Source organism: Mesoplodon bidens (genome assembly GCF_964165515.1).
Source record: "Mesoplodon bidens genome assembly, chromosome: 10".
Classification (NCBI taxonomy): Eukaryota; Metazoa; Chordata; class Mammalia; order Artiodactyla; family Ziphiidae; genus Mesoplodon; species Mesoplodon bidens.
Window position 1 is genome coordinate 66,857,916 of NC_138172.1, and position 27,492 is coordinate 66,885,407.

The 27,492-nt window shown below is 54.1% G+C and overlaps 1 protein-coding gene across 2 annotated transcripts in view; it reads right to left on the minus strand.

Annotated features, from left to right (window-relative positions):
* Nucleotides 1-23,029: 23,029 nt before the first annotated feature.
* Nucleotides 23,030-27,492, minus strand: part of ILRUN (inflammation and lipid regulator with UBA-like and NBR1-like domains) — a 119,436-nt gene continuing 114,973 nt past the window's right edge. The window contains exon 5 of one of the 2 annotated variants that reach the window (XM_081245342.1): nt 23,030-26,416. In XM_081245342.1, the coding sequence (XP_081101468.1) occupies nt 26,381-26,416 (36 nt within the window). In that variant the 3' untranslated portion in view covers nt 23,030-26,380. The remainder of the gene's footprint in view (nt 26,417-27,492) is intronic. The other variant, XM_081245341.1, reaches the window with a different exon arrangement.

Here is a 27,492-nt window from a genome sequence, read left to right on the forward strand (position 1 = left end):
CCCCTCTGGGCCTCCCTCACCTCCTCTGTGAAATGAAAATAATACTTGCCCTGCTGATCCTGCCTTGGGGGATCCTGGTGGGGCCTTGTGATGGGTGAATGCCAAATGACAAAGGAAGTGGATGTACTTTGGAAAGGGCAGTCTGTCTTTGTCTGTTGGTCAGTCGGTCAGTGAGATTGCTGCCTCCGTCTCCTTGGATCCCCACCCTCCTAGGAGCTGTAGCCTGGGAGTGATGGCAAGGACAAGGCTGGGACCTGCGTCAGCCACAGAGAGACAAGGCTTCCAGTTGGTTCTTGCCCTCCCCCTGCCTGGTGGACACCAGACCCTGCCCTGCCCCAGGCTCCAGCTATGAGAAGGGAACAGCCTGGGAAAGGGCTCCCTTGCTGAAGAGTCTGGGGCTGGTCACCCAGATGGGGCCGTGGGGGCAGGGTGGGCCGAAAGCCTGGTTTGTGGGACCCAGAGACCACCCAGCCCTTGCAGTCCAGAGGAAGCCCCTGAGACCAGAGGGGTTAGGGGACAGACTTGAAGGACACACAGTAGGGTGGTGATCTGAGTCCAGACCCCAACCATGCTTCTGGAGGGGGGCATGCACTATCTCATCTCATCCTAGCAAGTCCAGCAACTGGCGGCTTCACTGACCTTTCTCACGGCAGATGAGGAACAGAGGCTCCAAAGTCAAGGCTGGAAAGTGGCCGAGGCAGGATTCGGGCTGGGTCTGTTGGAGTCTTCTTTCCAGGACACTCTGCTGCAGCTGGATGGTGGACGAGGAGACCAGGAATAGCCAACGGGCGGGGGACTGTGTCCTCAGGCCCACATACCCATGCATTTCCATCACCTGGAGCACGCAGGGCCCCCTGGGCCATGACATGGTGCTCTGCGCAGGCCAGCAAGCATTTACTGAGCACCTACTCTGTGCCAGGCCCTGGACAGGCACTAGGGGCAGGGTGGCCAGGCACAATCTGTCCTGTAGGAGTTCATGGCCTGGTGGCCTCAGAGGGCACAGATGACCTCCAGCATCTCTCCCAAAGCTAGCCATCTGGTTTCAGGAACACCTTACTGTGTGCATGACCCTCTCCACTCTGGGAAAAACCGAAAGGTAGGAGATGCCAAAGGCCTTCCCAGCTCGGGGCCTGGCTCCCCAGGCCCTGGGCTTCCTCACCAACACCTTCGCCTCCTCCTCCTCCTCAGACACTCCCCCCAACTGTGGCTGAGTAGATGGGCCAGTCTTTCCTGTGTCCAAGGCCTGGTTGTACCCACCCTTCCAGCCCCGACACACACTCTTGCTTATAGCCTCATCCATCCACCCCATCACTGATTCATACCTGGGATGCCATCTAAGGAGGCCTCACTCCACCCCAGGGCCCCAGCACAGCTCTCAGGGTCCCCAGACTTCCCTGTGAACTGAGTCATGCAGAGCTCCTGCCAGAGATGGGCTCCAAGCCTGCGGAACCCTGCAGGCCTATCTGGGGGTCAGAGAAGACACACACATACATGCACACACACATGCACACACACACACGGAACATCCTCTCCTCTCCCTTAGGCCGTTGTGATGGAACAGCAAGGTGCTGTCCCAAGATACAACCTCAACCCTGGCCTGATCTCTGCCTTCTGAATCCATTCACTCCACACATATGTGCTGAAGGCCTATTGTGGGCCAGGCATGGTTCCCTGGGACACAGCAGTGAACTTTGGTTGGTTTACATTCTAGAGGAGAAAGATAGTCAACAGGAAAAGTAATAAATGAGTAAATTATATAGTACCCTAGACTCTGATGAGTGCCATGAAAAACAGGGTGTCAGGGGTGCTGGGTGGGGCATGGGGAGCAGCATGAAATATGGTGGTCAGGGCAGACCTCCTTGAGAAGGTGGGATGTGAGCAAAAACAGGAAGCCCTGAGTTACCTGTAAGCATTCCAGGTAGGGGCAAAGCTTGAGCAAAGGCCCTGAGGTGGGCTCATGCCTAGTGTGTTTGAGGAACGTCAGGAAGCCAGTGTGGCTGGCACAGAGAGCGGGGAGTGGAGAGCGATGAGGCCAGGGAGGCAGCATGGAGCCAGATGGCAGGGCCTGGAAGCCTTGGCCCCTCAATTTCCCGGGTCCTCCTGCCAAGCACCTCCCTTATCCAGGGCTCACTGTGAGCCCGGGGCCACGTCAGTTGCTCTACAGAGCGTAACTCATGTCAGTGTCCCGACAGCCCTTGGAGGTAGCACCCCTCTCATCAGTGTCCCTATTCAAACATCAGTGAGGAAATTGAGGCAGGGAGGGGGAGGCAGCTCGCCTGGCGAGCCGTGGAGCCGGGAGCCGAAGCCAAGCCTGGCCCTCGGCCATGGCAGCACCCCCCGACCTCGGTGCGTCAGTCGCCCCTCCCGACCCCGCTCCCGGGTGCCAGGTACACCCCCTGGCCCGGCCCCTCGTGGGGGGTGGAGGTAGAGGGGCCGCGTCACTACCCACGCCCGCGAGCTGGCTGCTGCCTTTTCCCCATTAGTGCGGGGCTGGCAGGCCTGACAAAACCGCAGGCCCAGATAAGAGCACAATTGAACCTGTTTTGCTCGCAGGCCAGCAGGGGGGCTGGGCCTCGGGGTGGTGGGAAGTGAGGGGAGGCCGCTGGCAGCGCCCCGGTCCTGCTATCAGCGGCCCTGCCCCATTAGCCCCTTTGAAATTTACCCACCTTATCAGGGCTGCGTGCTTTCCGAGTGGGGGGCAGGCGGGCCTTCATGTCCAGACCAGGAGGCTGCCTTCCGCCCGCTCGCCCGCCCCAGGAGATGATGAGGGGGGCCGCAAGCTGGGAAGGGGCCCCTCTCACACACAGGCTCAGGCCACCCGGTCACTGCCCTGTGGGCGCCTCCCAGGCGGAGGGACACCCTGCCCAGGCGCCCCCTCCCACCCTGCCCTGACACCGCACCTCACGCCCAGACTACAGCACCCACTCTCCAGCACCCCCTCCTTGGCCACCCAGGCCTGTTACATGGCCGACCCCCAAGTCACACCCTCAGCAAACGTTTATTTGCTGAGCACCTGCTGCCCGCCAGGAGCTGGGGCACAGCAGTGGAGGGACAGACCAATCTCACTCCCCCATGGGGAGAGACAACAAATAAACACGAATAAGTAAGCTAAGAGGGTGTCCGAAGGTGATGACCGTACAATGGGGCAAAAATGAAGCAGGGGTGTAGGATAGGAAGTGTCGGGCAATTTTAAGTGTGTGTGTCGGGGTGGGCAGGTGAGGGGTCAGGGAAAGCCTGCCTGAGAAGGTGATATTTGAATCAAGACCTGAAGGATTCTAACTCTCTTCCTCCATGGGGTTGGAATCACAGACACAGAAGGGCTGAGCCAGGAGGATAGAGATCAACCAGTCCTCCAAGATCCCTTTATACTGAGGATCAGAGAGGGCAATGAAGTGCCCAAGGTCACACAGCACAATGGCAGCAGAGCCGAGCAGGAGTTAGAGATAGCCAGGATCTCTCTCCGCATGCTTGCTGCCCCCAGCCTGGGGCACTGCTGGGGCCCTGGGCAGGACAGTGTGGCCATTGTTGGACAGTCTGGGGGCTGGGCTGAGCCTGGGAGTGCAGCACTCACAGCCATTTGACTCTGTCTTTTGTAGACAAGGGGCCCACCAGGTCGTGTTTGAGGCTGAGGGTTGGGCTCAGGCCCTGGATGGAGGACTGCAGGGTGCATGTGGATGGTGCTGTGGGCTGGGGGGTCTGCCCTCAGTGCTCCCTGCCCAGTGTCATGGTCCTCTAGCTCCCTTACCACCCTCTGTGTTCTCCATCTGCCTCTGGATGTCCAGGTCCTCCAACGGCCTGACCTTGACAGCACGTTCTTCCAGTAGAAGCCCCTTTCTACCCCTCAACCCCCTCCCTCCTGACACACACCTGCTCTCCTGAAGGATGAGTGGCCTGGAGGGAAGAAGGGGCAGCCGCGGGCATGGTGGCCTGTGCAGTCACGGGGCCAGGACGGGCAGACCCCAGGGCCTGGCTCAGGCCAGATGGGCTCTAAGGAGACAGATGAGAAAACAGAGCTGAGGGGGCTCAAGCTAGTGGGCTGCTGGGTAGGCCATCCCCTCAGGGCCCTGGGGTGGTGGCGGAAGGTGTCCAGAGGCCCTTAGGGCACTGTTTCTATTGAGCTGGAGGAGCCCGAAGCATCTGGGCTGCTAGGGAAGAGTACTGAGTCTGGAAACCGAGTTCAAATCCCAGCTCTGCTGCAGTCCCACAGTGTGACCTTGGGGAAGTCACTTCCCCTCTCAGCCTCAGTTTCTCTTCTCAGGGAAAGAGGAACAAGGATTCCTTCTTCAAAGGGATGCTGTAAGAAGCAAATGAGAGAAAGTGCAAGTGCCTGGCATACAGCCAGGCCCTGTCGACACTGGAAGGTACTCCCTGTGGGGACCTCTGTCTCTGTCATCTAGAATGTGGCCGGGGTTAAGGAGCACTCAGCATGTGTCAAGCACTTTAGAGGCTTTTTTTAGGACCAATGTTAATTGGATTAACCATAATCCTGGGTCTATGACCCACACTCACCAAGGGTCCATGCATGGCCCTTTCAAAAAAATTTTTTTAAAGGGATATTACTTTTAATTAATTTATTTATTTTTGGCTGTGTTGGGGTCTTCATTGCTGCATGCGGGCTTTCTGTAGTTGTGGCGAGTGGGGGCTACTCTTCGTTGAGGTGCACGGGCTTCTCATTGCAGTGGCTTCTCTTGTTGCGGAGCACGGGCTCTAGGCGCACGGGCTTCAGTAGTTGCAGCATGTGGGCTCAGTAGTTGCGGCACACAGGCCCTAGAGTACGCAGGCTTCAGTAGTTGGGACGCTTGGGTTCAGTAGTTGTGGCTCGCGGGCCTTAGAGCGCAGGCTCAGTAGTTGTGGCACATGGGCTTAGTTGCTCCACGGGATATGGGATCGCCCCGGACAAGGGACCGAACCCGTGTCCCCTGTGGATTCTTAACCACTGTGCCACCAGTAAAGCCCTCAATTATTAATCATACAATGAACACAGGGAACCCACTGCCAACCCAGAATCAAGGTTATTATCAGCAATGCTACGTGAATTAATTCACTTATTTCTCACATTTTAAAAAAGATTTATTATTTATTTATTTTTGGCTGTGTTGGGTCTTAGTTGCAGCATGCAGGATCTTCGTTGAGGCATGCAGGATCTTTCATTGCAGCGCACGGGCTTCTCTCTAGTTGTGGCATGCGGGTTTTCTCTTCTCCAGTTGTGGCGTGCAGGCTCCAGGGCGTGTGGGCTCTGTAGTTGTGGCACGAGGGCTCTCTAGTTGAGGTGTGCGAGCTCAGTAGTTGTGGCACGCAGGCTTAATTGCCCTGCAGCACATAGGATCTTAGTTCCCCAACCAGGGATCAAACCTGCGTCCCCTGCATTGCAAGGCAGATTCTTTACCACTGGACCACCAGGGAGGTCCCTTATTTCTCACATTAATCCTCCTATACTTTGCCCCCAACTTGTCCCCATTTTACAGATGAGGAACTTGAGGCACAATTGAGGGTTCAGGGCATCCTCTCCACTGAATGATGCTGGAGATTCATTGGGTACATTCTTCCAGTTGACTCCTGTTCTGCTCCAGAGCCCTAGGTGATGAGGTCCCCACATGAGCCTCACCCCACCCCTGCCATGTTCTGTAGCTCAGCTCAGGGGGTTACAGTCATGGGCTCAGCCCCCACCTCCCTGAAGGGCCCCAGCTCGGACACCTGGGGACGCCGTGGGGAGTACCCTGGCTGGCCCCATGCTCCCTGCTGGTCTCCCCTGGCCTCCTCTGGCCTCCTCTCCCCGCCACCCATCATCAAGTGCTTCCTCCAGCCCAGCTTGGTGACATAAGAGCCTGGTGCTCCTAGTCAGTCTCTTATCCTCCTTCTAGGTGCTCAAGAATAAATGAAAGAAATGAATAAGTGAATGAAATGAATGAAGATGCTAAAAGGGGAAAAGGGATATGAAAAGAAAAAAATACAAAGCATTTCTGAGGGTTGGTGGGGAGAGGTTGGGGGAGGGTGGGGTGGGAGTTAGTGTTGAAAGACGTCCCTTTGCCAGCTGCTGCAGTCAGGGAGCCCCTGTGCCCTTTGGTTGTGTGCATCCGGCCCTCAGATCTTACTGCCCATGACCTGACCCTGAGTCCTGCCCCTCCCCCATGGTGACTTTCCAGATACAGTGGCAGCCACAGGTTCCCAGAACCATCCTAAGCTGACACAGCTAAAGCTGCTCCAGGGGCCAGGGCTGTGGGCGGCACACCCCTGCCGGGCAGCTGCACCACCAGGCAGGAAGTGCTTGGGGCTCTCATCTGCTGCCAGGAATGGCCAGCTCCTGACATAGGGTTGGGAGGGTTTGGGGTCCAGGGCAGAGTCAGGGTTAAGCTAAGATTGGGAGGTCCTGGGACCTGGCGTCTCTCAACAGCATCCAGATGCAATGCCAGGAAAGCAACTTTCTTCCCTACACATGTGGGCCTTGACCTGTGTGGGGAGCTGGTCACTCTTGAGAATCTACTAAAAGCTGTAGATCTCCCACCTCAGAATACACACACAATTCCAGGGGCTCACAGATCCCCTGCAGCCCCTCCATGAACCCCAGATTAAGAGGCCCTGTCCTCCTAAGAAGAGAGTTGCCATATAATCCAGCAATCCCACTCCTGAGCATATATCCAGACAAAACTCTAACTAGAAAAGATACATGCACCCCAGTGTTCACTGGAAACAACCTAAGTGTCCATCAATAGATGAATGGATAAAGAAAATGTGGTGTGTGTGTATATATATATATATATATATATATATATATATATACACACACACACATATACATATACATATATACATATATATATATGCAGTGGAATATCACTCAGCCATAAAAAAGAGTGAGATAATGCCATTTGCAGCAACATGGATGGACCTAAGGATTATCATACTAAGTGAAGTAAGTCAGAAAGAGAAAGACAAATACCATACGATATCACATATATGTGGAATCTAAAATATGGCACAAATGAATTTATTTACAAAACAGAAACAGACTCAGAAAACAAGCTTATGATTACCAAAGGGGAAAGGGGGTGGGGGAGGGACAAATTAGGAGTTTGGGATTAGTAGATACAAACTCTATGTATAAAATAGACAACAAGGTCCTCTAGCACAGGGGACTACATTCAATATCCTGTGATAAACCAAAATGGAAAATAATATGAAAAATAATGTATATATATGTATAACTGAATCACTTTGCTGTACACCAGAAACACAACACTGTAAATCAACCATACTTCAATTAAAAAAATTTTTTTTAAAAAGAGTCCCTGTCCTGGATTGTGGGTAATGTGTGGGCAATACTGTCCAATTCATCTCCAGCTCACAGCAAAACATCTGGCATGCAGTAGATGCTTAAAATGTGCTTATTTCCAGAAACCAACAGATATGGACTTGGATGAGGGAAGGGGCAGCTGCAGCTGGGCCATGCAGGGGCTCAGAGAGTCAGAGCCAGGGGAAGGGAACGGAGGGTGAGGCGGAGCGTCACTCAGCTGCTTACAGCCCCCATGGCTCCCCACTGCCCTCAGAGCAAGTGCACAGGGTCTGTGGGGCCCGGCGTGGTCCTGCCCCCATTGCCTGCGCCACTTCAGCTCACAATCACAGCTGCCGCTTCAGGTCTAGGAAGCTCTCCCCAAACACTGACTTATTCTAACATCTACTGAGCATCTATTGCATGTCACACTGTTCTAGACACTAGTGACACAACAATGAACAAAACGGGCCCTGCCCTTGTGGGGCTGACGGTAGCTCTTGCTTCCAGACTTCTCCACATGCCCTTGTTCTTAATCTGCACAGTCCAGCATGGGCATCATGTCCTCTGAGAAGACTTCCCTGATCCTGCCAGTGTCAGGGCCCTGGGATCAGGGTACAAATCCCACCTTATCAAATAGTCCTTCTCCTAGTCTGTCTCCTGCCCTGGGCTGGGAGTCCATAGAGACAGAAGCTTTGTCTTACTTGCTGGGCATCCTTGGACTCTAGTGCAGTGCCTGGCAAATAGCTAGCTATGCATGGAATAAAGGTATGGATGGATGGATGGATAGATAGATGGAATTTGTTGGGGCTAGGGGTACCAACCAGAAAGTGGGAGGGAAATGGGGGACGGGGCTGAGGTAGGCCTGGGAATATCCCTGGGGAGTGCAGAGGGTGTGGGGAGAATGCAGGGCCAGGTTCCCTCCTCCTGGTTCCCGTGTGAAGCCTGATTTCCTTGGACAACAATGGCCACAGGTGTGGGAAGAAGGAGGGTCACGGGAGGGGTGACAGAGAGTAGGCTTTGTTTCCTGGTGTGGGGTTTCCAGTTGCTCCCACCTCACCCTGAGGCTCTAGTCAGTGGCACCATTCCCTAAAGTGACTCAAGCCCAGCCAGGTGGGGAGGGCTGCAGGTGAGGTGTGCGATAAGACCACCTGCATCAGGCCCCTGGGGGTGGGGGACACTGAGCTCTTACCGCCCTGGGTTATGAGCTCTCTGTCACCAGGTCCAGCAGGGGCCAAGACATTGCCCTCCTGTGCTCAGACCCCAGGACAAGCTCAGAGAGAATCAGGGGTCTGCCGGAGGTCCCACAGCTGTCAGGGCTTGATTCCTGGCCTCTGCTGTCTTCATTCTTGGGCAAGGCCTGCCTGGCTCTGCCTAGCCAAGGAGGGGGCTTCTCTGGGGATTCTCCCTCCTGATGGAGGGGGCAAGCCAGCTCTGCCTCTGTGGGTCCCATCCTGGTCGGAGATGAGCACCGGCCTGGCCCAGCTGCCCATCCCTGGGGCACCAGTGGGCAGTGGGAACAGGATAGAGGGTTGGTGGGAGGGGGGATGCACCACCTCCCCACTGTCCCAACCCTGTGACTGCCTCCCCTCCTCCTCACCACCAAGGCTGCCCCTCTTCTTTGGCTCCTTTGGCTCTCCTGGAGGAGGAGAAAGGAGAGGGGGAGGGATAGAGGCTGAGGACGGGTCCTGCCCTCAGGTGTGTGGGACAAGGGTTCTGGGGAGTGTGCCTCCACTCCCCAGAACTACGGATCTCAAAGCTGGAAGGAAGGAGCCTCCAGCTGAACTAGTCTCATGATTCATTTTACAGGGATGAAGCAGAGGCCCAGAGAGGGAAGGGACTTGCTCAAGGTCCCATAGCCCGATAACTGCTGAGCTTATGGAGTGTTTCCTCAGTACAAGAAACTCTTCCATGCACTTTACACAAATTAACTCAATCCTTCCAGCAACTCTATGAGGTAGGTGCACTACTATAATCCCTATTTCACAGATGGAGAAACCGAGGCACAGATGGGCACGAGGCACAGAGAGGTTAAGGAAGTTGCCCAAGGTCACACAGCTTGTGAGTGACAGAGTTGACCTGCAAGACCAGGCAGCCTGGCTTCGGGGTCTCATGCACAGCCCCATGCTTTGTTGCCTCTTGCTATAGTTACTAAGTAGGAGTCTCGGTCCCTCCTTGGCTTTGCCTGCTGTGGGGCTTCAATTCAGTCTCTCATGGTCTCTGTTCCTATAGCTAATAAATACAATAATATCACTTTTTGCATTTGTTGAACCCTTTCTATGGTATGGGCACTGTGAACAAATGCCTTTTCTACATAATGTCATTTAATTCTCATAATAACCCTATGGGGTAGGTATCATACTTCCATTTGCAGATGAGAAAACTGAGGCCTGGAGAGGTTGATTAACTTGCCCAGGGACACATATCTAGGATGCGAAGCCAGCCAAGCCCAGACTCTGATCACAGCTCCGTCTGGCCTGTACATGGGCTGGGATATTCAAGGGGTCACAGAGTCAGTCGGTCCCAGGAAGGTCGTTCTGTCCAGCCCCTCCCTCCACCTTAGTAGACAGCTTGCCACGTGCACCTTTCGCTGGGCTCAGCAGCTCCGTGGCCCCCAGAAGCTGCCTTACCCACAAATGATGACCCTTGCCCCCTTCAGCCATCTGACGCTGCTCCTGCGTCATGCCGGGGAAGCCAGGATCCCCGCGCCCAGTCTGGGACGCAGTTGGCAGCAGCTGCAGGAAGCGGACCCACCCAGCATCTCGGGTATCACTCATAAACCTTCACCCTGCCGTCAGGGCTCAACCCCTCCCTCACATGCTCCCCCCCACCCCCATGCTCATTCACCACTTCTTGTTCAGCCTCAGCTGTGAGCCCAGCCGAGCGCCCTGCCCTCAGGTAGCTTACGGTCTGGCTGGTGAGCCAAGGCCAGCTGCCCGGTGTGAACAGGACAGGGCAGACAGGAAGGACTCCAGGGCAGGAGGAGGGGGCTGGGAGGGCATCATGGCAGAGGCGGCCGGGAGCCGGGCCTCGAGGGACCGGCTAGGACTTGGAGAGGCGTGAGGAGGGGAGGAATGTACTGAGCTTTCTGAGGCGGCCCTGTGCTCGGCTCTCTCGCGTGAGCAGATACATGAGTGGGCAGGGGGACAGACAACATACGTGACCTCAGGCGAGTCACCCCACCTCCCTGGGCCTCTTAGGCTGAGGTAAGGATTAGCCTCACTGACACATGTGGGGTGGGAAGTACTGTGTGTACGTGTGTATGTGGGGGTGGATCACCCACTGGGTCCTCATGACAATCCTATGCAGGGTCCTATTCTAAACTGAGGTGACCTGCCCAGAGCTGGGCAGTAGCAGAGCTGTTTAGAGCAAGGGTCTGCCTAACCAGGCATCCTAGAGCATTTGAGGCAGGAGTGGGCAGGAAGCCTGGGGGCTGGAGGGGAGCAGAGGCTGGAGACCCTCTCTTTGTACCCCTCAAGGTGGGCAGGCCAAGGGCCTGGGCCAGGGGGCTCAAGACCTGGCTCTAGCCCCAGCTCTGACTTGCTGTGCAACCTCCACAAGTTCCTTACCCTCTTTGGGCCTCAGCCTGGTCTTCTGAACGCCGAGAGGCTGGATTAGACAGTCAGTCACTAGGTCCCTGTGGGCCCTCCTAGTACCTGCCCACAAGCCCCCTCACTGTGGGAGGGACCCACCTGCCCCTTGCTGAGTTTACTCGCCATTGCTGTCCTCAACGGCACTCACATTGACCGGGCAGGCTCTTCACACATGCTGTCTCATTTCATCTCCACATACCCTTGAGAGGAAGCTCTTGTTTCCTGCTTACAGATGAAGAAACTGAGACCCACAGGAGGCAAGTGGGCAGCCAAGACCCCACAGAGGGGAGGTGAGTAGGCAGAATCAGAAGCCCAGATCTCCACGCCCCTGTCTCTCCTCCCAGGGCGGGCAGTCACCTGGCCCAGCAAAGACCACCACTGGCTTGTCCTCCAGCCACCAGACCGGTGGAAGGAGGTTCCAGGACAGGTGTCTTCACTCGTCTGCCTGGTGGCCATGCACCGCCTGGGGCCATCTTTCTGTGGTTCAGCCTTTCTAGATGCAGGGGCTGGTGGCATGCATCAAGGCGAACCCTCTGGGACCAGGTGGACAAGAAGAGTAACGATGAGTTCAGGCACAGATCCCAGCACTTTACACATTTTAACATTAGCGTTGTATATTGACCCTATGAGGTGGGCACTACGACTATCAACCCCATTTTACAGATAAGGAAACTGAGGCAGAGGAGAGGCTACATTACCTCCCAGTAACACAGCCAGCAAGCAGAGTGAGGACTGAACCTTGGCAGCTTGGCCAGAGATCCACTGTGCTCTATCCCTCCCAACACACATGAAACAAAAGAAAACAATAGCAGGCAATCTGTAATTAAGAATTTCACTGTACAAGACAGACTCTCTGTGCCAGAGGGAAGCTGAGCAGGGAGGAGATCAAAGTTTCAGAGAAGAAAGCCTGAGTCTTGGTGACCAAGGTGTTGGGAGAGGTGCATCAGGCTTGAGGCACAGGTCTCCCGGTAGAGGTATTTGATCCATTCGAGATACTGGGGCTGAGCCCCATAGGGCCAGGCACTTTACCAAGCCCACCTCCCTCCCCTCACACCAACCCTGCCCATCCCATTGCACAGATAGGAAAAATGAGGCCCGAGCTCTGTCCAGCAGGGCCCTCTGAGAAGGGTGGGGGTTCTCGAGCTGAAGGGAGGCGTTCCTGGGGGGCCAGGAGGAGGGGACATGGACCCTGCTTGCCTGGCCTGGGACCTTAGCTCCCCAAACTTCCAGTCCCTGCTCACCCAGGAAAGGATCACCCCTCCTCCACCCCCCAACAGTAGGGGGTAGCAGATGAGAGGCCAGCAGGCTGCCCTTCACCTGAGGCCTCCCGAAGCATTCTTCAGCCTCTACAGCCAGCCCAGGAAAGGGGCCACTTCACAGATGGAGAAACTAGCTCAGAGAGGATCAGTGACTTGCCCAAGGTCACAGAGCAGATTGGAAGTGGATCTCTCTTGAGAAGGGGGAGGAAGAGCAGAGAACAGAGAGGAGAGGAGAGAGGATGGACGGTTAGGAAGAGAAAGGGGAGGGGGCGGTCTCAGGGGTCCTGAGGCCTGTTCTCACAGCTCCCTGCCCTGGCCTCAGTATTCCAGGTTGGCTTCCCCTCCACCTTGTCAGAAAGGGCAGACCACAGCCCTGGCCCTGAGTGGCTGCCCCTCACCCCTGGCCCCAGGAATGAGGCATCCTGCTGGTGAGGGCTCCAGTGGGGTGGGGCCTCCTGGGAGGGGCCGGGAAGGGCTGTTTGTTCCTGGGCAGCCCAGGTTTGGGTATGGATTTATGGTACCATCTGGAAGATGTGGCACGGGCGGGCCTAGCTGGCACAGGGCCAGGGCGGGGAAGGGGACACCAGGGCACAGTGAAGAGCTGCCCCCCAGCTGTTACCTGGCCCCAAGAAGAGGGCAGGGGCCTCAGGTGGGCAGGAGTCAAGCACAGTCTGACGAAGATCTTGTGAAGCAAGAACTAGCCCCATTTCACGGGTGGGGACGCTAAGGCCCAGCAGATCAGTGAACTGACCCAAATCACACCTGGCCAGGTATAAGTGACATGGAGCCCATATCTTACTCATCTACCTGTTTCTCAGCACTGCCACAGGGGCGCTGGGCACCAAGGGCAGGCCTGGAACCAGAGGACCTGGCCCAGATGCCTGAAACCTTGGGCAAGGGTCTCCACCTCCTTAGCTTTCCGTTTTCTGTACTGTTAAATGGGGATACAGTACATCTTCTGGGCCAATTGATGGGAGAAACAGGTAAGACAGTATTTGTGAAAGCTGTCAGAAGCTGAGATAGTATTTGTGCACAAGGACATTAGTCCCAGGGAGGGATGTGGGGGTGTTTCTACCATGTGTGTTTGTAGTCAATGACCCCACAGGGTAAAGTCCTACCCCAGCATCCAAGACCCTTGACCGCAGGGTGCAGCTCTGGCCCTCCCCCCTTGGCCACTGCCCCTTTTCCTCTGGGGAGTTTGAGCAAGTCCATCTCCTCTCTGAGCCTCAGTGTTCTCATGTGTTAGGTGGCGGGGGGTGGGGGCAGACAACATTCTCTGTAGGGGGTCCATGGAGGCCCCAGGGAGCCCCTGTGGGAGAAAAGGCATCATATACATATATGGTATTGTTACTCAATAACAGAATCACCCCTTAAGCAGTTTCAGTCCTTAGCTCCTCACTGAGAAGTTCACTTGATCTTCCTAAGGGCCTCAGAAATGTTATGGTGAGAGACAAGGTCTGGGACAGCAGGACTTGCAGGAAGGGATGACTTGGGGAACCAGCCAGTTCTCTTTCCTCCCCCAGCACCCTGAGGCCACTTTCTCTAAGGAGAAGGGTGCTCAGGGCACAGTGTCTCTGCCCCCAGTGGTGAAAGCCACTTCTCTCCCATGGCCAGTAGGGGTAGGGCTGGCTCCCGCCCAAGCTGAGTGGGCTGCCAGGAGGTCTGCCTGGCATGTGAGGGTCTGGGGGAAAGGAGGCCCTGCCTCCTTCATCAGGCCTCCGGGAGTCCATTCAACCACACACCTGGGACCCGGTCTGCGAGGGAGGACCACTCAGGGTGACCCACAGGAACCACAGTCTTGGACCTTTGGCATTTGCTAGGTGTCTGCATCCAGCAGCTTTTCTGAACAGCTTCAGCACTGATGCAGGACCCCCGACACACACTCCCCTGTGATTTTTTTGGTCTCTTCTCCAGCCTTGGGCCAGCGCCTGGCCTGAGATCTCCAGCTCCTGACATCGCCCTGGGGCGTTCCATGTGGAGGTGTGTTCATCCCCTGCCCCTCAGGAGTCTACAGCCTTTGGAATCTGGGCCACTTTCCTGAGGGCTACATTCAACACACACTTATTAAGTGCTGGCTGCGGGCCTGGTGCTCCCTGACCACCTGGTTAATCTCTATCTACCATCTTTCCCTGATTTATCTTCTTGGTACTCAGGGCAGCCTGAACCGATCTTCTTTAGGTTTTGGTCTGTATGATGACTGTCTCTCCCCATCAGAATGTCAGCTCCTTGGAGGCAGGGACTGGCCTGGCTTGTCCACTGCTGTGTCTCCAGCTCTGACCTCTGCTGAGCAGGGGAGTGGGGAGGCCCTGCCCCTCCCCCACAACGGACACCATAGGCTGGTATTCTGCGTTCTTACAATTAACTCCACCCTACCTCTTTCACTTGAGCAACCCTGGGGGGTTTCTGTCACGGTAACCCCAGTAGGTTCAGAAAATGTGCTGTGTGCTCCTTACCAGGGAATAGATGACTGAGGGTGAGGGTAGAAGGCTTCGCAGGTAGAGGGAACGGTGTGAGTTTTTTTAAGGCACAGAGATGGAAAAATACAGGGTATATATAGGGAAGAGAGTGCTAGTTGCCTCCCCAATATCCATTCTCTTCTTTCTTACTAATGGAATCCCAATTACCTTGGATGAAGTCATGCCAGCATTCCCTGGAGACAGAAGGAAGTTAACCAAGTTCTGGCCAGTGGGCTATAAATTAAGTTGTTGGGTAGGGATTCCAGGACAGTTCCTTTAAAAGGGGACTGATTCAGTCTTTCCTCCTTTCTGCCTGGAACTGGGATGTGATAGCTGGAGCTATGGTGGGTACATGGTGACAACAAGGAGGCCTTGAGGATGGAAGTCAGCCCAGTCATTACCTTCGGACTTTACGTCTAAGGAGAGGAAAATAAATCCCTATCTTGTTTAAACCACTGTCTTTCAGGACTATGTTACTTACAGCTGATTGCAATTCCTAAATGACTCAACAGGGCCTGTTAATATCTCCTTCTTTGTCTAGATGGTCTTGGGTAACCATTTCCCTTAAGGAGGCCTTTGAGAAGCTAAGGGGTTGAAGGGAAGGGGGAACAGGGCCTAGATGTGAAGCCAACCCTGGGAGGAGGTCAGGGGGTCCCCAGGAGAGAGGTCCTTCAGAGATAAGCCAGGCCTGGAGTGTCCAGGGAAGGTGGACTCTGAAGGGACCCTAGACTCATCCACTGTTCCCCTCAACAGTAAATATGCAGAAAACATATGACACCCAAGGCACCTACAAATCCCCAGTAACGCCATCCCATTCTCCGAAAATACACATAGTCAGTATTTGAAAATGCTCTAATATCCAGGAACTATATGCCAGGGCCTCCCCTACTGCCACCCCTGGCCACTGCATCTAGAGGAGTCAGGGCCCTGGACTGAGTCTATGGCCAGCCCTGGAGTGAGGGTGGCCAGGCCAGAGGCACTGCTGTGGAACTCTGCCAGGCCCCGTGACCATAACTTGGGTGACCACAGATGCTTCTCCACTGGTTAGGGCTGGTCCTTGAGGACAAGAGTGCTCAGGTGGACAGGAAAGCTCATTATCTTCCTCTCTTCCCAGAGAGGAAGAGTGAATCCACCAAAGTCACACAGCACGAGTCGGGGAGGGGAACAGATGCCAGAGTCTGCAATTCACATAACCCACAATTGGCATCTAAACACAATGGGTGCTGTCTTTTTGCTTTGTTTAGCCATTCTCTTTGCCTGGAATGCTCTTCCAGATATCCACAATGATCACTCCCTCAGCTGCTTTACATCCTTCTCAGTGGGGACTGCCCTGACCTATTTAAAGCTGCACTCCCCCTTCTCTGCCCTATCCTCTTGTGTTTCTCCCTTTTCGTTACCCAAAATACCATATATTTCACTGTATGTCAGCTCCATGATGCAGGGATATTTTGTGTCTGTTTCGCTGCTGCATCCTCAGCACCTAGGACAGGGCTGGGCACAAGGTAGGTAAGTGCTATGTATCTATTAACAGAATGAACATCAAGCTTTGCCAAGAGTGCTTCTGCTGATGGAGGGCACAAAGAAAATGCCTCGAATGGCTTCTTCTAGTGCAGAAGTGTCCTCAAATGTGTTCCCTGCCCCATGGATACACTGTGCCCCAGGGCAGGAGCTGCAGCCCTTGAGCTCACCAAGTTCATCGATCCTTCGATCCTTCGTGAGCCAAGTCATGCCCTTTTAAGGGCAGATCGAAAACAAAGCTTAAGTTGCCTCTGCTGCTTTCCACATGGAAAAAACAAGACAGGCCCTTCCACCCCTTTTGTGATCATGGCCCTCTATTAGTGGAGGGTGTGCATGTGGATAAGAACGACTATCTAAGTGGTGGTGTGGTAGTCTAGAGTCAGAGAGCCTGAAGTCTGGCCACTGCTTAGTATGTGACCATGGGTCTGAGTCTCAGTTTTCTCATCTCTTAAATGGGAATAATAATGGCGCTTGCCTTAACAGGGCATTGGCTCCTCTTGTGTGGGCTGTTGATGGACAAGGCCTGCTGGGGCAGTGGACATGTTCTAGATCTTGACCTGGATGATGGTTATGCATCATGTGCTTAAGAAAATGTTCATCAGGCTTCCCTGGTGGTGCAGTGGTTAAAAATCCACCTGCCAGTGCACGGGACATGGGTTCAAGCCCTGGTCCGGGAAGATACCACATGCCGCGGAGCAACTAAGCCCGTGCGCCACAACTACTGAGCCTGCGCTCTAGGGCTTGTGAGCCACAACTACTGAGCCTGCGTGCCACAACTACTGAAGCCCGAGTGCCTAGAGCCTGTGCTCCGCAACGAGAAGCCACTGCAATGAGAAGCCTGCACACTGCAACAAAGAGCAGCCCCCACTCGACGCAACTAAAGAAAGCCCGTGTACAGCAACAAAGACCCAACGCAGCCAAAAATGAATAAACAAAAAAATACATAAATAAATTTATTTTAAAAAAAGAGTTCATCAAAGTGAACCCATAAGTTTTGTGTTCCTGTGTGTAAAGTATACATTAATAACAAAGAAAAAACAGTACTTACTTCAGAAAGTTGTTGTGAGGATGGAACAGAATTTCAAATATGCCTGACTTACAGGGAAAACTAGTAAAAAAATACCAACTATTATTGAGTATGAACGTGGGAAATGGGTGTGAACTTTTGTGTGGGCACATGCTGGTGTGAGATTACGTGACTCCCAGGGTGGGCTGGTGCGTCTGTGTATGAACTAGGGTCATGAGTGGGCACTTGTGTAGTATGTGGATGCACGTGTGTTTTGTGAACATGTTCCTGCATGTGAGTGGTGCACAGTACTGCACATGTATGTTGGATCACATGCTGTGTGTGCATGCATATGCAGCTATGGAGACGCCTCTGTTTCTCTGAAGCCGTGTGTTCTAAACGGGACAGAGCCTGAATGCTGAGCCAAGGGCACTGGGACTCAGCTGTGCTCCTCACACCAGGTAAGGTGGGGGCTGGCTGGCACAGGGCCTGATGCCCCACACCCACCCCATCCAGAGGGAGGCAGGAGATGGAAGGCCTGCCTAACAGCTCCCACTGCCCATTCCCTTCCCATAGCTGTAACTTCTCAAAGATGCAAATTCCACTTCACTCCATGCAAACGAGTCCCCAGGGCCAAGCTGCCTCCCCTGGGGCCCAACCATCACCACTATGATTGGACCCCGCTGGACCCCTGCAAGGCTGGCTGCCTGGCTTGGGGATCAGAGCCAGCTGGAGTTGTTTCTTGTTTCCCAACCACTGATTCTTTCTCTTCTCTGGGGTACTTTGGCTCTCCCTGCTGGCTCCAGCGTCCTGGAGAGAGCCTGGCCTGGGTGCGGCCCACACTGGCTGTGGGACTCTGGGGAAGGCAGTGCCCTTTCTGGCTGGGCTCTAAGGCCCTTTCTGGTCTCATGTTTGGGGATTCACTGAATGGTCATTGTCCCCAACCCAAGGCACTGGAGGGAGGCCCGGCTTTCTCAGACCCTCTTGCATGGGCCCCACTCACAGGACGCTCAGCCTACCCAGTTCCCCACTGGTGCTCACTTTTCCCGTCTCCTAGGTCCTATCTCCCACACACGGATGTGTGTTTTCATCAGCCCTGGATGACCCACACTGGGGGGCTTGGCAGGGGCTCAGCACACACACAGATAGCCTTCCTGACCCATCTTGGTAACAACTGCCCCAAACCCACCAGCTCTCTGTGGGACCCCCAGCCCCAAGCCTACACCCTCTTGGCTCCTGGTTAAAGTGTGCTCAACTACCAGGAAGCCAGGATGTGGGGGAAGAGAGAGGTAAATGAAGACAATAGCACGAAGGCAAGAGCTGGAGATGCTCAGAGGATCCGGGTGCCGTTGACGCCAGTAAATGCCGTGAGGATGGGATGCAAATGCCACCTTGGTGCCCACCTGGGGCCTGGCCTGTGTCCCTGGCTCTGGTACTGATACGGGTCCCTGCAGGCACCTGGAAGCAAATGTGTCAGCCCCAGTGCTCCGCCCTTCGGAAGTGGTAAACCACAGTGGCCAAACCAGTTCCCAGGAATAGGTTTCTGGGCTGTCATTCTCAACCTCCAGCACACCTGTGACTCACCGACCCCTCTCCAGGAGGCCCTGCACTGTCTGGGGTCTGGGCTGGGTGGTGTCTGCCTCCAGAAATCAGGCCAGTCCAGTACAAGGCAGTCTCTCACACATTTGTTCATTTCTTCACTCAACAAATGTGTATTGTGAGCCTACTGCACACAGTCACTGAGGACAGCCTCCTCCCCCTAGAGCCTCTTAGAGGAAACTAGACTCTCTTCCAGAATGGTCCTTTCCTGCACCCCAACTCCCACCCCAGACCAAGAAATACCCTCAGGGCAAGGATTTGCTGGAAATAAGGGCTTTGGTCCAGGGAGAGACTCCTGAGCAGGCTATGCATTTCTTGGACTCCGCCTCACAAATGTCCAGTGCCCCAGTTCCCTCTCCTCGGGAGCGCAGACGTCCCACATCTGGAGGGTCACAAAAATATAACAATGGTCACCAAATACTGGACACTTACCTGTGACGGGTATACGATGTTAAACTTTTATGAAGGGTTTTAATTCTCATGACCATCTCCAGAAAAAAGAACTGTCCTCATTTACAGATTGGGACACTGAGGTTCTGAGGGTTGACATAAATTGAACAGTCACACTGCAAGCAGCAGGGCCTAGATTCAAACCCAAGCACGCCTACCTGGAGTGGAGAGCAGAGGCAACACTCGCCCTGGAGCCGTGGGGATTTGGAAAACATACTGGCAGGGGAGCCAGCCAGGGCAGTGTCCATCCTTTCCAGACAAGGCCCGGGCCACATGGTGCTCTCTGCTGGCCACGGGCCCACCTGCACCACCTCTGAGGTGGCCACACTCCTAGCACCTCTAAGGGACTACTCCTGCCCTCCACACTTCCCCCTTCCCACCTACAACGCAGCTCAGGGCAGCCATACCCTGAGAAGTCATCCCTCACAGCTTGGCCACAGTCCCCCCTTGGCCCTTGCTGTCCCACTGCCCTCTATGTGTGGGGGCCTTGGTTGCTCAGAGGCCTCAAGCAATGATAGCCCAGCCTGTCAGGGATCTGGGGTGTCTTGGTTGCTGACCAGGGCTGGGGGATAGGTGCAGGTAAGCATGGCGCCACAGGACCTTGTTCCTTGGGCCCCCAACCAGATACAGCCCCCCCTCTTCCCTCAGACTTCTCCCTTTCCCATAGCCCAGCAGGAGGAACTCCTAGAACTTGGCTCCAGGGGCCTGGACTGTCCTTGGGAGGACAGGACCACAGGAACTAAGCTACAAGCTACCGGGGCTCCAGCCTCACTCCTCCAGGCCCCCGCCACCTGGTTCCTAGGTGGGGGCCATCCCAGGGTGCATCTAGTCCCTCGTCTACTCTATAACCATCTGCAGGAGTGCCCTGCAGAGAGAGAGCTGGGACACAAGGGTACAGGGACAGGATGGGGATTGGACAGGAGAGAGGTTCACTGCAGCCATGAGAATGCTGAGTCTGAGGCGGGGGTCTTCTTGGTCACAGATCATCGCAGAGGGAGCTGAGAGAGGTTCACTGCAGCCATGAGAATGCTGAGTCTGAGGCGGGGGTCTTCTTGGTCACAGATCATCGCAGAGGGAGCTGGGGCAACCAGCAGAATTTGAGGGAGCGTGTGACACGTGGGGTCAGGCCCGCTGTCCCTCCTTTGATGATCTTATCTAGTTCTGAGGCTTTAAATTCCATCTGATCTCTGATGACTCCCACACCGTGTCTCCTGCCCCAACCTCCCCACTGAACTGCAGACTGTGTATCCACCAGCCATCTCTCCATCCTTCAGGTCTCACCTTGCTCAGAGAAGCCCCCCATACAGCCCCCCATACAGCCCTGGACTAAGTCAAGGTTGCTTACTACATATTCCCGGCCTGCACCTCCATTTCCATGGGAGTCCTGACACTTCAGAGTTACTTGTTCACAAACTGAACACCAGGCCAGCCTGCTCTCAACTTTGGATGGTTGTGAGGATTAAATAAAGTCATTCATATAAACAGTTTAATAGGAGTTGGTCAGCCAAGTATAGTGGACACTCAGACATTTGTTGTTTGTGATGGAAAAGCAGCACACTAGAAATAATATTTAAGCCAGAAATCACAGCCTTGGATAAACCCTGGGAAATGCTGGGGAACCATAGCCCAGTTGGAACATCACTGTTCTAAATGACTTCAGCTCCCTCAAATTCTACTGGGCCTGGCCAACACAGCCCTGGCTAGATATGGCTCAGTCTCATAGACCGGGTGGCTGGAGGGGCAGTGAACCCCTTCAGACCACCCCCTACTATCTTCAGGCAAAGTGTGGTCTGAGGACCAGCAGCCATCCACTCACTTGGGAGTTTGTTAGAAATGCAGAATCTTGCCCTATTTCCCAGGATCTACTAAATCAGAATTTGCATTTTAACACACTCAAGTTTGAGAAAGCACTGCCCCAGATCACAGATAGCATCTTAGAACAAAGGGCTAAAAAGGATACTTAAAAAAAAATCTATGAGTTCCACCCAAGTCCTGGTTTCTAAACCAGTGCATCTCCATTTTATAGAGGAGGCATCTGAGACCCATCAGGCAGTCATGCTAGCCTGTCAGAATCCATTCTCTGGACACCCTGACTCCCAAACTCACACACCCTCTCATGTCTCAAGCAGCCTCACCTGCTCCATTTCCATTTTTTAAATAAAGGGCTGCCACGAGTGCCCTTGGTGCCTGTTCTCTTGGCTGCCAGACTGGGCTGGGCACCAGGTGGCATCTGGGAAAGTGGCCGGGTCACAGCAAGCAGGTGAGGGAGAGGCCTTCCCAAGAACAGGGTGGGAGGCACCCAGTACAACCTGAGCTGGGGCAGGGAGGTGGCCGAGAGGACCTGTTTGCTCTGCCTGGAGGGCTGGGCCCAGACCACTGCAACTGTCTCCCCACCCCCACCCCCAGACAAAAGCTCAGCTGAGAGCCCCCTCCCTGTCCCCTAGCCCCCGTGGGAATGGCTCAGGCCAGGAGCTACCATCAAATCTGCTCCTTTCTCCCAGGGCCTGGTGACTTCTTGACAGGTTACAGCCCCAAAGACAAACACTTTCTGCCAAGCAAATAACTGTCCAACAGTGGGGGCCCTGGGGAAGGCCTGGGAGCGGGTCTGAGCTGCCAGGAGACCCAGGTGACAGGGTGGGGGCCCCTCTTCTGCAGAAAACAAATAGCCGTGGGCATCTGGAAGGACGCAGGATGCAAGTGCACTGTCACAGCGCTGGGGGCAGAGGTGAGGGTGCTCACCCCGGGGGTCGCTGGGCCAGCCGCCCAGGCTCCCTTGCGCTGGGCTCTGTGTCAGGCTATATAGAGACCCTGGGGCCTTGAGGCAGAGACCTGTTCTTCTGCGGTGCTTCCGTCTGTCTTATGCAATCTGTGGCCACAGGTTCCCTCACGGAGCTGCCTGCAGAGAGATGGCCGGGGAATCCCCTCCCCCCAATTCCCGCACCTTAGACCCCCTGGCTCAGTGCCAGGGCCACCACCATTTAGAACACACAGCTCTGTCAGTCAGGGTGAAGACCAAATTTGGGAGTCTGCAATTACGTGAAAACAATACCAGCATCTGGGAACCGATGCCATGGGTCCGAGCCTGTAAGACAAGCAACTCCCTTCCCCCTGTGATCTCACTTTCCCTTCAACACAGAAAGGGTGATGATGTGACTGAGGACACAGTTGAGTTCTGAGTTCCTACAGACATGAAGGGATGAATACAGTGAACCCACAATTTGCTGATTTATTTGTCAATTAAGTTTCTTTCATGCTGTGGACCACCGTGTAACCCACCTCCCCATCTCCGGAGGCCAAGGTCATAGGCCTGTCTCACGTAAGTACGTGGGGGTAGGATCCAAGTTAGCTTGTCAACTGTCTGGAGTGTGGTCCCTATCTGGCTCTCGAGCTCCCAGACCAATCTGCAAAAAGGTACCTAATCCGTACTCCACCAGAACCACTAAAGAAAGATGCATTTCCTCTTCTACATCTAGTCCCAGCTGGCTCTAGGACTCCCCAGCTCGGCCTTGTCTGTTTCCCCAGTAGGAAGATGCCCATGGTGCTCTGCATTCTTCCTGTGCAATTCCTGCATTCACACCTGTGCGCCATGCCTGACACACAGTAAGTGCCCACACAATGCCTGCTGGCTGACACACACTAAGTTGGCCAGTACGTCTTATGTGCTGGGGATAGAGTAGTGCTCAACAGACACATGGTAGGTATCCTGGGGAGGCCACTCGAAAGAGTTTCACCTTTCTGGTCACTGGAAACCAGGAACGGCAGCAGATTTAATGATAATCCCAGGACTGATTTCATAAATATATAATGAACCGCAGGGTCTCAGTTTTCCCATATGCAAGAAGGAGAGACACAGAGACCAAAAAGCGCATATCACAGAGCCACTGGGGGGCCAAGCAGGTACACAGGGGCTTCAGGGAGCAATAAACTCACTGACACACATGAAAACAGGGGTTTTTTTTGGTGTGTGTTAATTTAATCATACAAATATTCATTTATACAGTAAGGAAAAACCTCCTCATCTTCATCTCCTCCCAGGCACCATAAGGCCCCACCACAAACACCCACCCAGCTTGCTTGCTGCACACCACTGTCCAGGTGGAGGAGGCAGCTACTGCTGCTCCAGCATTCACACGAGGAAACAAAGAAAAGGTGAGGCAGGGTGGGGTGGGGAATCAGCTTGCAGTTCTGGGGCCTGGCAACCCCACCACCCTCTCCCGCTGGGGCTCACACTGAATTTGGGGAGGTGTTTATTCTTATGCCCACTTCCCACCTTGGCCACCCTTGGGCCACACCAGCTGTCTTGGTGAGGTTCTCTCCTGGCTGGAAGTGCCTTTGATGGACTTTAGGTAACAGCCAGTCCTTGCTGGGGGAAGAGAAGGATGTTTCTTGTAGAAAAATGCCCCAAATTCAACTGTCCTCATGGGAAAAAAGAAAAAAAGCATGCACGCGTGCACACACATCCACACACACCTCACTCCGTGCACACAGACAGGTTCCTCCCAAGCCTGAGCCCCTATGCCTCCCCCGCTGGGCTCAGGTCCTTAGGATGGTGCCTGCCTCACCTCGCGGGTGCCAGACACTGGTGGTCCTGCCCAAAGGCAGCCTGTCATTTGGTAAAGAATCCAAGAGGAACTGAGACTACTGGGGCTGAAAGGGTAGCCTTTGCCGCCCCACCAGGCAGTGGAAAAGAGGGGCTCTAAGGACTTGCTCAGAACCCAAACCAGTGAGAAGAGGCAGGATGAATAGTACTAACAGCCGCCAGGTCTTGGGGGAACCATGGACTCCTTCCGCCCCTACTACATGGCTTGCGCTCGCTCTGGCCTCTGCAAGAAGCTCACCTCTCCAAAGATGTGTACAGAAATGGTTTGTTTTTGGGAGGGAAGCCAATGTGCTTGGGACAACTACCTTGCCAGGTGAGACTGCCTAAAAGCAAGAGGAGGAGCAGGATCCCTCTGGCAGGGCCAGACCCACTGACGGTGATCAATGAAGCCACTGCTGAATAACGGCAGGCACCCCCTCCTGAGAAAAGGGGAAGGGGCACCTAGTGTGGGGCAGATGAGGAAGCCAGGAAATCAGGGGACATAAAGCCTCCCATGACCCTGCAGGGGCAGCTGGAGAGGTGATGCTTTGAGGGCTATCAAGTGAGCAGAACGGCTGGGCATGTGTGGACTCCAGGGGGGCGGTGTCCCAGGAGGTTGGCACCAACAGTGGTGGCAGTCTGGGCCCAATAGGGCCCTCAAACAAAAAGCCATCGTGAGCCCCTGGCTTGGACCTGTGGTGGCCTGGGCACCTCTGCTCTGCTGGGAATGGGGTGCTCTTTGTGTGCATAGAAAGTAGGTGCTCCAGTGTGAGCTCTAGTCCAGCCCCAGACCCAGCTGCACTGCCCTTTCAGCAGGCAGTCTCCACCCTCCCCTGGGGCTTCTCCAGTGGACCAATGTTTACTCCCCCTTTTATTTGGGGGGAGGTGGGGAGGCAAAGGGGGAATTTCATACAAGCTTTTCTCTCACAATCAAGCTTGGAAAACACGACAGTCTCAGAAGAGGATGAGGAGGAACAAACAACACATGTTTTCGGAACTCAGACACCCAGACAGAGACAGACAGGCAGGCAGACCCTCACCCACACACAGGCTATATGACCCCTTGCAGCCAATCATCGACCTGGACTCCCTGCTGTCTCACACCCCCGGGGTGGGTGGGGGTGTGGTAATAGGCAGGTGACCCAGCAACCGCACCCTAGATCCATATCCCCGGCTATCAAACGAACCAAGACTCGAGGGAAGGAGGGGGTGAGAAGAGAAGAGGGACTTTGCATATTCTTGTATCTTTGGCAGACAGCTGTTCTGGCCTGGTTTAAGCTTCCCATGGAGATATCCACATCTCAATCTGCTCGGAATCCACAGGATGCCAGTGGGGCCACCTGTCCCAGTGAGCAGCCAGCCAATCAACCTGTGCTCCGGCTGGGCTGTCCCTTGCCCACCACCTCCCAATAACTAAGCATCCTGCTCAGGGCGGGGGTCCTTTCATTCCCAGCAAAATGTGGTCTCCAAGATCACGCAGTCAGTAAGCGTGGCCCTTCCCCATGGCAAATTCCCCATCTGGGGCTACATTTTCATACCTTAACAGCTCAGCCTCCACTAACAGGCTGCAAAAACACCACAAAGGACAACTGGAGAGAAACACAGGGAAGGGAGTTGTGTGACAACAGAGAAGCAGGGGACACCTTCACATTCGCCTGCTGCACACTCGCTGGTGAGCTGCACCAACACCTGTGTGTGTGTGTGTACACAGCACACACATATACGCAGCACAGAGGCAGCGTTCCCAGAGTGAATGTGGAGCCGCTGTGTACCAAGAATCCAAGAGAGCAGTAAGCGTGATGGCATTTCTCTCCGCCAAGAGAAACATGGAAGGAAAGCAATTTGAATTGTTACAAGTGTGTGCAGGAGGACACCTCTCAGCCTCACAAACTCCCACATCACCCGAGATCTGTCCTCAAGGCTTCCTCTGCTGGCCACACAGGGAAGTTTGGTCTTCAGAGAGGTTCTGACGGTAACAAGCCACAGGGCTGACAAATACAAATGTCAAAGGTGTAAATCAACAGAAGATTAAAGAGAAAAGAAGAGGAAAAGCGTGATAATTCATGGGCTGATACCATTAAAAGCAAATGGGGTTGGAGACTCGTGGAGTCAGGTGGCACAGCAGGTGTCCTCCTATAGCACTGACCCACAGAGTCCCCAAGCAGGCCATGCCAGTTTTGAACCTGAATTGCTTCCAGAGCAAGCATTCTATAAACAGCATGTTATCCCTTATCTAAAAAAAAAAAAAAAAAGTGGGGAAAGGGGAAAAAATTAACATGTGCTCAAAACTACAACCTGTCTGTAGGCAAAATAATTTTTGTTTAAAAAGATGGCTTTTTTCCCCCATTTTAAACATTTTTTTCCTTCCCGAGCGACCTAATGACTTGTTAGACTGACGTCTAATAAACAAAACCCAAACTGGCTGCATGGATTTCTTCTTGGTAGCCTCAACAACACTCCTGCGATTCGGCATTCACACAAGCACACTGAGTTTACTCAAAACTAGTCTTTCTGATTCTTCCTCTTCTTCCAGGATGGGGGTCAGAGCCAGGGGTCCGTGCGATGTGGTCTGCAATCCAGAGGAACCCCTTGCCCTGCCCCCCAGAGTCAAGCCTTCTGTCTTTTGTTAATTTTTCTTCTTGCTGACACCCGTTTAAGACTGGCCGAAGGGGTAAGGCCCGTGGAGCCCCTGGAAGAGAGTGAACACAGTCAGTGGTGGCAGACAGAGCAGGTACAATGTGACAACCAAACCAAGTAAAAGAATCTACAGTTCCCAGTGAGCCAGAAGGAAGCTCCAAGGCACAAACAAGGCTTGAGGGTTGTCCTTGCCATGCAAATCTTCAAGAGGCCACATATCAGCACATTTCAAGTTTTTGCTAAGTGTTCTCCTGCAAACACACCATCCAAGAGAGGGGAGGCTGGTGGAGAGATTCTTCATCTTTCAAATTCTAGATTAACTGGTGCCAACTTTCCTCCACCCAGGTCACAAAGCCTTCCCTCCTTCTTGACAACATCTTAACCTCTCTGCTAAAGATCCTTGGACACCACTTTCTGCACCCTTAACCTCAGGTGCAGGCTACTGCTGGCTGATGGCACTTATATCAACAACACACACACTGGAGCAGAAAAAGCAACTGTTGTCCACCGGGCACCTAGTACAGACATGGCAGCAGGGGGTTTGCATACACTGTCTTTAGGTGTATTATTACACTCATTTGACTGATGCCCATCTGACTGCAGACATTAGGAGACTTGTTCAAAGTCACATGGGTAGGGCTTCCCTGGTGGCGCAGTGGTTGAGAGTCTGCCTGCCGATGCAGGCGACACAAGTTCGTGCCCCGGTCTGGGAGGATCCCACATGCCGCGGAGCGGCTGGGCCTGAGAGCCATGGCTGCTGAGCCTGCGCGTTCGGAGCCTGTGCTCTGCAACGGGAGAGGCCACGGCATTGGGAGGCCCGCGTAATGCAAAAAAAAAAAAAAAAAAAAAAAAGTCACATGGGTAGTAAAAGGCAGAGCCAAGATTCAAACCCAAGTCTGATCTTTGCTCTCTTCACATTGCCTCTCCCTTGCCACATAATGATAAGGTTTACTCCAAATTCCCAAAGGCATTTTCTATGCTGCTTGGCTGGTGGAGAAGGCATCATAGTCTCACTTTTCCCTTATGTTAAGAATGAGACACCAAGATGTGCCAACACCAAAAGTGGCCACACAAACTTGCTGGAGGGTGTCTCGTGCCTCCCTCCACCTTCACGCCTCTGTGGGGTGT